This window comes from Semicossyphus pulcher, unplaced genomic scaffold (genome assembly GCF_022749685.1).
Source record: "Semicossyphus pulcher isolate SPU_LCO1_2020_fin unplaced genomic scaffold, fSemPul1.0.p SCAF_8, whole genome shotgun sequence".
Lineage (NCBI taxonomy): Eukaryota > Metazoa > Chordata > Actinopteri > Labriformes > Labridae > Semicossyphus > Semicossyphus pulcher.
This window is the reverse complement of record NW_027211759.1, coordinates 5,315,700-5,328,400: the sequence shown is the minus strand read 5'-3', so window position 1 is coordinate 5,328,400 and position 12,701 is coordinate 5,315,700. Positions and strand designations below refer to the sequence as shown.

The window sequence follows — 12,701 nt, the reverse complement described above, 5'->3', positions numbered from 1 at the left end:
CAGTTGGGGATTCAGTGCCTTGCTCAAGGACACTTCCACAGTGCCCAGGAAAGGAACTGGTTCCTCCCCAGTTACCGGCCCTGGCCTGCATCGGAACTTGAACCAGCCACCCTCCGGCTCCCAAGCCAAGTCCCTACAGACTGAGCTACTGTACTGTCCGCCCCTATTTATCCCCATACTGTCAGTCTTCGCCAAAGGGGTGTTACCCACAAACATGCAGATTCCTGTGTGTTTGAAAAGATGATGCTCCGGCTCAGAGAAGGAGCTTTAGCAGGTTTGGCAGACATGATTGTACAGCAACTGGACACCGCAACCTCTTTTTCTGTTGCTAATTTGGTTGCTTTTGGGCTTTAATAAGTACAAAAAGGCACATTATTATCCGTTGTTCAAAATTTGAAACAAATGCAATGTTGGTAATGATTTTATTGCAGCCATGACTAGCTCAGGCAGGATGCTGGGAATGAGGGAGTGTGAGAGCATGTAAGAGACAGCTGCATAATAAGGGTACGAAAAAGATGAGCTCAGAGACTGTTGGAATATATTAACCACATCATTCTGTGTTTTTATTCTGTCAGTGACTTTTCATTTAATGAAGTGTCAAAGTTAAGAAAAGCTTTGTGAAGTTATATCAACTTTTCTGTATTGTTTTTGTGAAGCTTAAATTTGGGCCACTAAAAATGTGCTTAGGCCAGCCAGTTTAGGGGCTGTGTGACCTGTGGGACCAATGCTTAAAAATAAAAAGTGTCTGAAAGCCTTTAGTGGCTCGAGAGGGAGCTGTGTGATCTGTTAAATGTCCTCAAGTGATGTCACTTGAGTCACTGTCAGTTGTGTTCAAAGACCTCGAGTCAAATATTAAAAATAATCTGGAAGTAAGGAATCAGAAAAACATGATCTTACAAGACCTCTGTAACTTACTCTTTATTTCATCCTGGTGTTTGTGTCTCTTAGCGTAATGCTAATGGTTGAGTTGCATTGTGGGTAATGTAGGCGCATGGATTGATGTGGGATATACTGGGGTGATTGCCTTGTGCCTCTTACAGTTTCCCACAAGACAGTCTGGCTGCAGATCTGCACTCTCAGGTCAGTTCATTTGCAGCCTCCACTGTCAGGCCTCCTCCACTGTCAGGCCTCCTCCACTGTCAGGCCCGGAAATGGACGCAAGAAATATATAACGTGCATTTCTCGCCCGTTAAACCAGAAGCTTCTACCTGATTTTATCTTGTAATTTCTTGCATCCATTTCCGATCCTGACAGTGGAGGTGGCCTGACAGTACAGGCTGCAACGGAACCGACCTGAGAGTGCAGGTCTGCAGCCAGACCCCTCTCCAATATCCAACAAAGCAGAACATGTAGATGCCATGTACTACATTGCAATGCAAACAATATATGAAATACAGAACTCAAATTCTTTCTGTAAGTTGAACTTAAGTTGCAAAACTTAGGAAATCAGGACTGTGTGCTTGACTATAGCCCAATCATGCACCTAGAAATAATGGCTTTGTTCTTTGCAATTTCACACATGAAAAGTTGCTGTGAAAGCTGTGTTGGAGGGATCAGTGTTTCAGAATGTGAGAACGCAGTGATGAGATGCATCATTCCTCTAAGCTTAGGCGCAGGCATGCAAGCAATCAAACACTATATCACTCTGCTCTGGCCAAATGCATTTTACATGCTAGAGCGGAGCACTGAGACGCATTACTCTGTAAAGTTTCATCCAAAGTGGCATCCCAGATATCTGCCAACTGTCCTGTCAGAATGAGAATCAGAATCGACTTAATTGACCAAGTGTGTTGACACGTACAAGGAATTTGACTCCGCTTGTCAGCAGCTCCCCGTAAACACACGCACGGGGCTGAGAACAAATGTACGGATGCAAACGTAGATGCACATTTCAATAAAGACAACACGGCTAAACAAAGACAAGCAGGCATAAACATAAAGTTGTTATGTAAGTGGGTATAAAAATAGATAAACGACAGCTAACACAAACAACAATCTTACTGTACAACTGAAAACCGTATATATGTTGGATTGTGCTCTGGTTGTGCTGTGCTGAACTGCTACATGGCAGGGCAAAGAGTACCGGATAGACGTGTAGACATTTCTTCTCTGATGATGATCAATTGTATCAATTAATTATAATCTGTGGCTTTAGATTAAGTTTAAAAATGAAACAGACATCCACTTAAACCTGAGTAACTATGATACAGATCTGTTAATGCCTAAGGACGTGTAGTTCATGGTAGTGTGAGAGTCTGAGCTCCTGCAAGTCAATTGCTGTGTCTTAATTCGGGGGCTGCATCCTTCGAAGGTCGCAGCCTGCAGAGGATGCAGCATTCGTAGCCTTTGCTACGGCTGAACTGAAATGAGACGGTCTGATCTACGGAGGATTTCCTGTTTGCGTCACCAACTGTTCCCGCCCTTAACCTTGCATCACCAAATGCCGCTATTCTCGCTTAGCAACAGGTAGCTAACGGGCTAACTAGCTATCATAACTTACGTCACGTAACTTAACCTATTATTTTGAAGATAATTAGTTTCAAGGCCCGTTTTGTTATTTTTAACATGTGTATCGCTGCTGTTCGATTGAGTTGAAACCAAAAACGTTTACATTTAAGAGTCCGACATCTCATTTGAATTGGCGCTCAATGAGTCTCGGGATCTGAGGCCGTGAAGGATGCACCCGATGGATCCTTTGTGTCCCGAGAAAAGGAAGACGCATTGGTCGGCTGCATCAGAAGGAGCCTTCGAAGTTGGACAGCCTTCGACACGCCACTGTGACGCAGTCGGCCTCCAGATACGTCCTTCAAAGGATGCAGCCCCTGGATTGGGATACAGCTATAGTAACCCACTTCTAAAGTCTAGGAGTCCATTCCCAAGACACCATCTCTTCAGTCATGTGGAAACAATTTGGTTTTGCAGCGTCCTACCTTTAGCAAACCGTTGTCTACTACTTAGGAAAGTTTCACACCGGTTAATAAACTCATGACAACACTGGTATTACTGATTACTCCAGATACGCAACATGATTCCAGAAGTGCTCATTATCTGTAGAGCTTATGCTGCAATCACATGCAGATAGTAGACAGCAAACCAGAGATGTTTTTAGTGAACGGAGCAGGAAGGTATCATTAGATGTCATCGCTGTCGAATGTTGCTGTCCAAACATTAAAACTTTTTGCCGTCCTCCACAGTGGACTTTATAATTGGATGCTTTGTAGCTCTCCCACACAACTGTGTAATTTGGATAACAAGAAGCTATTAAATCATGACAGCCCAAAAGTGTAAGCACATACACTGCATACCTGCCCTGAGATCCTTTAGCAGCCTTGAATTCAGCCATGCATTCATATTTCAATTCATCCATCCATCTAGACATGCTTGTCCAATGAATATGGTCAGAATTTCCTGCAAACAGGTTAATTTTCAAGCTTAAAACCAACCTGTTCAGTGTCTTATCTGTCTAACTCATTTAATATACTTGATATATTACAAACCACCTAGAACTGCAATTGTGTATGAAGGGAAGACTCAATAAGGACTGCTGCTTAAACTACCCGAAAGTTGACAAATGCAAGATTTTCTAGGCCGGGTTTCACTGTCACTGTCTCATCCTCATGCATGAAATCGGATCAGTAAAGCCTTTGGTGCCTTAATCACAACACTCCCACTTTAAACCTGAACAGCCTCTTTGCAGTGATTAGCAGAGAAGTGCCTCGCATTAATGATAGGTGATGAGGGAGAGAAGCCTTTGTCACTTTGACTACTAATTTGTTTTGTGGCAGCCTTTGACTCACAGACCTGCTGCTCAAACCTTTCAGCCTATCGCGGCCCCCGCTCTGATGTGTCATCTCTCCTCTTCTCTGCAGGTATGATTTGGACTGCAAGAGCGACAACCTCTCGAAACACGTGAGTGTCTCCTTCACCTCAGCTGTACAACAATCAGTCATGCATTCAGGGAAATGTTATACAGCCAAATGTTTACCCTTCCAGTACAATAGCAGCCTGATTTGAATCAGAATGTCAGAGGTAAGAGTGTCACTACAGGGACAAAGCAATCGTGTTTGCATTTAAGCTCTCCTAAAGAGAAGACGTGACCCACACCAAAGACATTCAGAGGGGGTTTTACACCACAGTGTCTATCTCTGAGAGACGTTTAAGGCCTGCTTGTGTTTTTTGGCAATGCTATAAAATATGTAAGGCATAATGCCAGACAAGAGTCCATTATCGTGCTTCCTGAAGTCCATTCATTCTTGATTATTGGCTTCTCGGAGGGCAATATCCCTCTTATACCAAGGTCGTATGCTAGGAAAGAATGACTCGACCATTACGTTCGTTTTCATGCTTTGGGCAGCTGATAGTTTTAAACAAGCCCTAACTCTGTTTTTCTGGTAAATCCTGAGGGTTTGACTAATGCCTAAAAAAACATTACCATCTCAGATGGTTCTAATGCAACAGAAACATTGTTCTCTACTAGGGATGGGTATTAAGAACCGGTATTTTTTGGTATTACTGGCCAAACTAAAAATGCAGGAAAAACGTGTGGTTCTTAGTAGTAAGGATGTAGTTATTCAGTCACTGTTGTTAGCTCGCTTCGGTTATTAGTACTTTTAGGTTACGTTCTAATTTGATCCATAGACAGCATCAGTCAAGCAGCAGCCCGGGCCTCATCTGCAGTGGGTGACGTTGGCAGAAGTCAGACACCCAAGTTAAACCCATTCTCCGTCGCTTAACGAGGGAAAATGGCAGAGCTGTCGCCATGGTTACTGTGAAAATATTTACTTCACTACAGTGGAGTCCAGTCAGTTTAGGTAGGCTAGTAACTGATCGCTCGCCTACGTGTGAATTATAAGTTGCCATGACAGCCAGAAAATTATTTTTGTATTGCTTATTATTGTAACTGTTAATGTTAACTGTTGTTGCTGTAGTGAGAGGACCACAGCTACAACCCAACATTATCAGACACCCTTATAAACCCATGTCTTTATTTTTTGCTTGATATAATGCAGAGTAGTATCGATAAGAATGTTCCTTATATAGTGCTTTTCTAGTCTTGCGACCACTCAAAGCGCTTTTACACTACATGTACACTACGTAAAGTGCCCAACTGTCAATCTGTCATCACATGCACACACTGATGGCTGGGCCACCGGGAGCAATTTGGGGTTCAGTGTCTTGCTCAAGGATACTTCGTCATGTAGACTGAGGGAGCTGGGGATTGAACCACCAACCTTCCGATTGAAAGACAGTCGACTCTACCACTGAACCACAGCCGCCCAGAGTATCGAAAAGTATCGGTATTAATTACAATGGATCTTCGATGCATCTTCCCAAAATGAGATATTAATAGTCCGTGCTGCAGCTCAGACAACGCTTTGCCTCAGTTATACACCAGAATGCTAACTCAAGGCTAGCACCATTCCAAGCCAATAATGTTACTTACAGGTCACAGAGAGTAAATACTCTTTATCAGTATGTTTAACAGCAAGCCTAGCTAGCTAACAAGCATTCGAGCCCCATTCAACGAGGTTCTTTAAAAGTCTTTAGGTTTATTTTTTGTTATCAATATAAGTTCAGTTATGATGTCGTTGGGGCTAATTTTTCCCTGATTGACTTGCAACTTATTGTTATCAGCACTGGTGTGTAGATAAGATAGTCATCTGCGTAAATGTGTACTTTATGATTTTATCAAAGGGAAGACATTGAAGTAGAAACATTTTGTAGCTTCAGGATGATTTACAGAAGGAGATAAGCTTTTAAAATGATCAAATAACGGAGGGTAAAGTTCATTTTCCTTTCTGGTTTGTAAAATATACGAATGTTAGAGACTGTCAGCTGACAGATTATATCAGCTTTGTCATGTCGTTATCAGAATTCTTCCTTAAAAGAGTTGTGTTTGCCCTCCTGTCGCTGCTGATGATGGAGTGCAGATTAAAGTTACTCCCATACAATATTCAGCCTGTCCTTCTTACTCTAGCTCTACCTCCATCATGATTTAAAAGCCGTACCTTCAGATTCAACACGGTACCGCCTCATCCTTCACTTTCAGCTCCAACAGAAGCTCCAGCAGCACCCTGCTCCAGATCTGTCTATAACACCCCCAGCCCCCATTCCTATTACCCCGCTCTATACTCCAACTGCAGGCGGAGTTCTTTTCCTCAGCCCCAACCCCTGCGTGCCCCCGGGCCTTTACTGTGAGCGCTGAGCAATGTGAGCGAGCGACTCACTCTCAGCATGAAGGCTGAGGACGCTTGGATGCGTCCTGTCGTCGCTGTAGATGTGTGGGATTAGAGATCTGGCACGCAGTGATGGCTCCATTGTCCGGGCACGGTCCATTCCCAGTCGCGCGGCTTTAAATAACAGGAAAATTTGAAGGATAAAAAACTGCACACCAGTACAGTATCTCTCTTGGCAGCTTCGGTGGCAGCGTTTGAAGGTGCTTGCTTCCGCCCATCACAGCAGATGTTTTTCTCCTGCCATATGGTTTGCATACCTTCAGCAGATATGGCTGCTGGGGGAGATGTGCAGAGACAGAGCGTACAGTAAATCTAATTAACAGCTGGGTGTGCTCTTTCCTTGCAGATTAAATGGGACTTCTCATGACTTTGTGCACAACTCTTCATTTTACTCCTGTTTATTTTCGTGGTAGAATACACCGATGTGCTTCTTACAAACAGTAATCTCATTTCAAAGTCTTTATTCATTTTTTTTAAGACTCAATCATTAGCGAGGGAATCCAGGCAGGGAAATAGCTTCTTTGTTTGCACACAGTAATTAATTTAACTGGCTGTTCGTTCCCTCGAGACTATTTGAAAGCAGTCATGATTCTACTGCAAAATTTAATCATCCTTATTAAATGTACAATCACGAAGAAAGTATTTTTATCCTGTCTCAGAACTTTTTCTTACTTGTGAAATGTTTAATAATTTACCTCACGTGTCTGAGACGAATAAGCAAATATATATGATACATATCCCTTTAGCGACGCTGCAGACAGTCCTACATGGATAAAGAGATGGCCGTGTGTATTAGAGGCCTTGTGATCGGAAGGATACAAGCATGTAGGTCTCGTAGAATCTTTTATACTCAGAGTTACCCTCCTAACCTTTTTTTTCCCCCCCTGCCACCACTGAGCCTGTTCATCTGAAGCGCCTCAGCCTCTGGCCTTAGATCTCTGAGGCGTAGCATTAGCTTGGCTGGGTCTGCTAGCTAGCAGCACACTTCTTATGGAAAAGCCAGAGCTTTTTTTGTGATCCCTTTTTGTTTCAAGACCTCGGCTGGGGGAGAAATGCTCAGTACCGGCAAAGATCTTCGGAGCAGCTTTCTGCCCGCTGGACTCTGCACGGCTCATCTGTCCAGCACTTTTGCACACACACACAGAGATAGACGTACAGACGCACACACATATAAATGCATTCCTCCTCATGCACACATGCATTCACAATCTGGCAGGGGAGGCCTTAGTATTGGTGCGTGAACAGTCTTTCCTTGCCTGTTGTAAACAGATTTTTATACCCCTCCCCTCCCTCGCTCTCTGCTCTTCTTGCTGGCCGAGGGCTCCAAAGGCTCCTCCTTCCCAAACCGAGTCCTCTCTCGTGGTCACCCTACAGTGATCAACAAGGACGCAGGATCCTCTGCACACCAGGCCTATTACTCGATGTGCAAAATACACTCAATAGTATGACATTTGATTTTCTGAATTTGTCACAAGTATCGATTCAGCTAATGTAACAGTTTCAGGTCATCCAGGCCTCTATAGTCCTGCACTGAGAAAATATCGAACGAATTGAACACCTTGTTTTCCTTTTTTCCACGTGTCCCTGCTGATTGGTATGATGGCTGTTGGTTCCGTCACATTGCATCAACAGCAAATAATCACATAATTGGCTGTGTCTCCTTTGTCTTGATTGATAGATGCTGTGAAGGGAAGTGGCAGGGGGGCTGCAGCTAATGATTATTGGTCATGTAGGTTAGTCTGCTGATTAGATTCTCAATCAATAATTGTTATGTGAGCAGACAAATTTTGAAAGCGCTCCCCTCTCATGCTGCCTTAGCTCAGGTCCGTCCCCCGTTAGATGATGAGCTAGGAGGGGAGAGGAGCAGCTCTTTGTCTCAATTCTGGACGGATGTGATACCAGTTCCACCGTCTGTAACGCGGTTTTCTTCCTGGAGCGAGCCAGCAAGAGCAGTCCGTCTAGATAATGGCTCCGAACGGCCTCCACACATCTGTAAAAAGCGCACTCCTAATACCAACCCAGGACCGTTGTAACCCTGCTTATAATAACTGTAGAAGCCAACGCTTTAAGCCACTAAGGTGCTCCACCACGGGTTAACTCAATGACGCACCTTACCGGGTCTGATGTATGTCTGTTGAATTAAAGTCCGATAGGCAAACTTTTCCATTGAACACTTGTCTGTTTATTTCCTCCTTTTTTGTGTCCATTGAAACTCGAACATGCTATGCAAATACAACAGCGTGTGTGTGTGGTCAAAAACTGTTGAGCTTCCAGGCTGAACATCTGAACACACAAAGATTGGTTCCTACTTATATTCCTCGGAGCACAAATTGGCTCCTACAATATAACATAAAAATATAGTTTACGGGGGCGCAGGTCTAGCTCAGTTGGTAGAGCAGGCGCGCCGTGTATAAAGGCTACGATCCTCGTCGCACTGATCGCAGGTTCGGCTCCCGGTCTGCCGGTCCATTTGATGCATGTCACCCCCCACTCTCTGCTCCCCACATTTCCTGTCTCTCTTCGGCTGTCCTATGAATAAAGGCAAAAAGCCAAAAAAATAATCTTAAAATAAATAAAAAATATATATATAGTTTATGGACTGTATTTATCTGTATGTATGGATTTTTTTAAGGTCACACGAAGGTGGAATTGTGGCCCTGACCATTGGAAGGTGTGGGTGTGATGCCCCTTATGAAATTGCTACAATGACCACAAACTTTATTATTTGCACTTAAACCATGTAAGCCTTTTTGCATAATAAAGGGACCAATACATGCGCAAATAGCACCAAAGACTTAGATGCTATTTGGTTGGTAACTCAACAAGGAGAGCATTTTAAACCTTTGTAGTGCTTGTGCAGGTTTAGTTGCTGCAAAAGCGTGACCTCTGCCCTTTAAGTCTCCATATTGGGAAACGTCTGTCTTTTCATTTATCACGGTAATACGTGTGGCCAAGTGACGAAATATTAAGACATGTTAATTATTGTTCTCCATAGCTCTCCTCTTCCACTATTAATTATTTCTTTATTTGTGTTATTTATGTGTTCGTTTTTCACACATGCAGGACTTCCTGGGCCAGGCGTTCTGCACGTTAGGCGAGATAGTCGGCTCCCTGGGGAGTCGCCTGGAAAAACCTTTGATGTAAGTACCATAGTTACCACGCACACACATACACCAACAAACACACTAACACACACGCTGCTATTTTAATGAGACACTCGTGATTGAAAGTGGTGAGGCTAAAGGTTTGTATTGCATTACTCTAATCAGAGAGCAACTATAATTAGGTGCCACTAAAAGCTGTTCATGTTTTGATTTCTGTTCAATTCAGTGGTATGAATCCAAAATCAACATGTTCTTTTAAAATCACTCGCCGCTGTTTGTCTTTGAAGTGAAGAGAAGCAAGGGCATGAAAATGAGGCAAGACACTGATGAAAGCGAACACTGTCTCCATCAGCAGAATGAGATGAATAGTTAAACAGCAGCGGGGCCTAATGACAGACTGTAAACATGTTGAGATGTAAACAGCGTGTAGTGAAAAGGGACAGTTCACCCAAAGGGAAGATGTCGGTGGCGGGCTCCCAGCTCGTTTTCTGGAGAAGCCTAAACCGAACTGAAGCCTCGACTGAACCCCGGGGAAATAATCAGGGACAGTTCTTGTGAATGTATGTCAGATTTTTGCTCTTCATTGCTGATTAGTAAAACAAAAGAGTGATTAAATAAGCTATAGCTAAACCAAGCTGCTCTTTGTGTGCTTGGGCTCTGCTTGGAAACATCCTCCGATGCAAATTATTTCTTCCACTTCTCACTCTTAAGATATTTCCAGTCCCTCTCTAATATCAAGTGTGTAATATTGAGTATAATATTGAAAAAGCTTTTTCTTTTGGCATAAGGGGAGAAAGAACAAAACGATAGTATCATTGCCAATGTGGCTGCATAGAAAAAGAAGAGAGTTACCCACAGAGTAGTGGTGATAATGAAATCTCAATATTTTATTTCACTGAACTAAATCAAGAAGTGTTGGTACCTAAATAGGGCTCAGTATCGATAAGGATTTCTCAATTTCGATTTGATTTCCGATCCGATTTGATATCAATTTGGTTAGGGGTATTTCAGTTACAACATCAATGCACCTCTAACCTGGTGCATTATTATAATGTTTAATGTTTACAATAAGAATTGACCCCAAAGAAGTAACATCATGTACTCTTTATCTAACATGACAAACACACAGCAGAACAAAACCACAAGAGACTTAGAGTTATATCGAGCAAAACTAACTTACATGTTCATGGACGCACACACGATAAAAACAGTCTGTCAGCGATCACTGATGTCTCCGTGGTAGCTGCAGTGAACAAGTCCGGGCATGTCTCCCTCACTGCCGTGTTTCGGAGAGATGCGCTGAGTCGTGCTGCATTCAGGAGCGCTCAGAAACATGAGTGATCAGACACGTTTTTACACATATTTTTAAAGATCGATCTCGGGATTTAGGAATCAATATTGGGTCATTCAAATGAGAATCGATTTGAATCGGAAAAATGGATTTTTTAAACCCAGCCCGATACCAAAACCTGATCATGTAGTTTTGTTGCATGAACGAAACAAGTAGTATTGCTGCATACATTTGATCTATAATTTCTGATGCATAAGTCTAATCAAGTTGTTTTGCTGTATAGTCCTTTTCATGCACCAAAGGTCAGAGGTCAGGGTCGAGCCAGTGGCCGCTGCAGTGAGGACTTTGCCTCTGTATATGGGGCGCCTGCTTGTGCTCCCTTTTCATGTAGTTTGGTGCATTAACCTAGTCTAGAAGTTTTGTTGCCTAAAAACCATCAACTAGCTTTGAAGATAAACCTTATTAGGTAGTTTTGGCAACTAAATCTCTTGCATGTGTGTTTTTATTGCTACAATGGCGCAAAGGTAAAGTGTTGTTCTCTCTGTGCCTGTAAGTGTTGGTAATAGATGACGATACTTCTTCTGGGCTAGTTGTGGGTGCAGCTGTGTCTCGTATTATCTCACCAGCACTGTAACTGTCCTCTTAACACAGAGCAGAGCTGCAGCATCTTCTTGAGCTCACTGAAGAGAACAATTTGTTGTTGCTTTAGTTTTCCTCCTGAGGCAGCAGGGCCATCAGTAGTCTGACCCTCGCCTCATCCCCTGACACACACTGGACCAGTCAGTGTGTGTGAGAGAGAGAGAGAGAGAGAGAGAGCAAGAGAGAGATGGATGACTGTTCTGGCCTAGCGTCTACATCCATGACTGTCTGTCTGTCTCTGTATAAGTGTGTGTGTGTGTGTGTGTGGCAGAATCAATGGATGGATAGAGCTGAATGGGCCTGTTGAAGAATGACACTCAAGAAATATGATGTAAGAATGTGTTTCTGTCGCCGAGTTATGTAATCACCTCCGCCTACAGTCATCACTCAGCTCTGTGTGTGTGTGTGTGTGTGTGTGCGTGTGCGTGTACCTGCGTGTTTTATTTTTAGCCATTTTTTAGATATGTGAAGATATTTTTAGACGTTCTTTCTTTTTCTGTAACGCCCGGTTGGGTTTGGAAGTTTGAAGCACTGTATGTGTGTGTCTGTGTGTGTGTGTGTGTGTGCTTTCAGTCCACTGCCTCCAAGTGAAACACGTCTGAAGTCAAACGTATCACACTTCTGCTCAGTCGAGTGGAGGCGGTTCACAAATATAAAGAGCAACGAAGACAACAAAGAAGACAACAAGCTCTATTGTAAGATTATGACACATTTAGTTAACTAACTTCGGTGACTAAGAGAACATTTCGCCGCACAGATAGGCTTTTCTCTTCAACAATTGCACTTAACTGAAGGAAAAACATGCCGAATGCATTGTGAGTTACAACCTTATTGCAAGACAGAAGAGAAGAAACAAACAAAGAGCATAACGGCTCCAGACCGCCCCCGCACATCTGTAAGAAGTGTGTTCCTAACACTAGCTCAGGACCATTGTAGCCCTGATTATAATAATATGAAAGTATTGTTTACAAACTGTATTTATAGCCTTTTCTTGAGGTCACACAAAGGTGGTCATTTGCATAATAAAAGGACCAATAAATGCGCAAATAGCACCAAATGCTAAGATGCTATTTGGATAGCAACACAACAAGGAGAGTATTCCAAACCTTTGTCGTGCTTGTGCAGGTTTAGTTGCCACAAAGGCGCGACTTCCGCCCTTTAAGTCTTGTTTCTTCTGCGCTCATCGATTGATGGCTATAGCACACTAACAATATGCAGACAGAGGTGGGAGTCAAGATGTGAAGATAACAGAAGAGAATAGCAGAACTGCTCCATCCAGGCTGGGAAAAATACACCGACACTGACTGAAAAAACGATGCGTTCTTCGCAAGGAAAGCGGGGTGACATACAAAAATGACCCTGGTGTGCGCACTTCCAAAATAATGAGCATATAAAAAATCTTTTTGGGAAGACGTTTTTTGGGCATAAACA

General features: G+C 43.1%; 1 protein-coding gene across 1 annotated transcript in view; it reads left to right on the top strand.

Moving 5' to 3' along the window:
- Positions 1-12,701, top strand: part of LOC138612545 (copine-8-like) — a 76,179-nt gene that overhangs the window by 32,570 nt on the left and 30,908 nt on the right. Inside the window, exons 5-6 of the mRNA XM_069685863.1 lie at positions 3,870-3,909; positions 9,300-9,376. Coding sequence (XP_069541964.1) covers positions 3,870-3,909; positions 9,300-9,376 — 117 coding nt within the window. The remainder of the gene's footprint in view (positions 1-3,869; positions 3,910-9,299; positions 9,377-12,701) is intronic.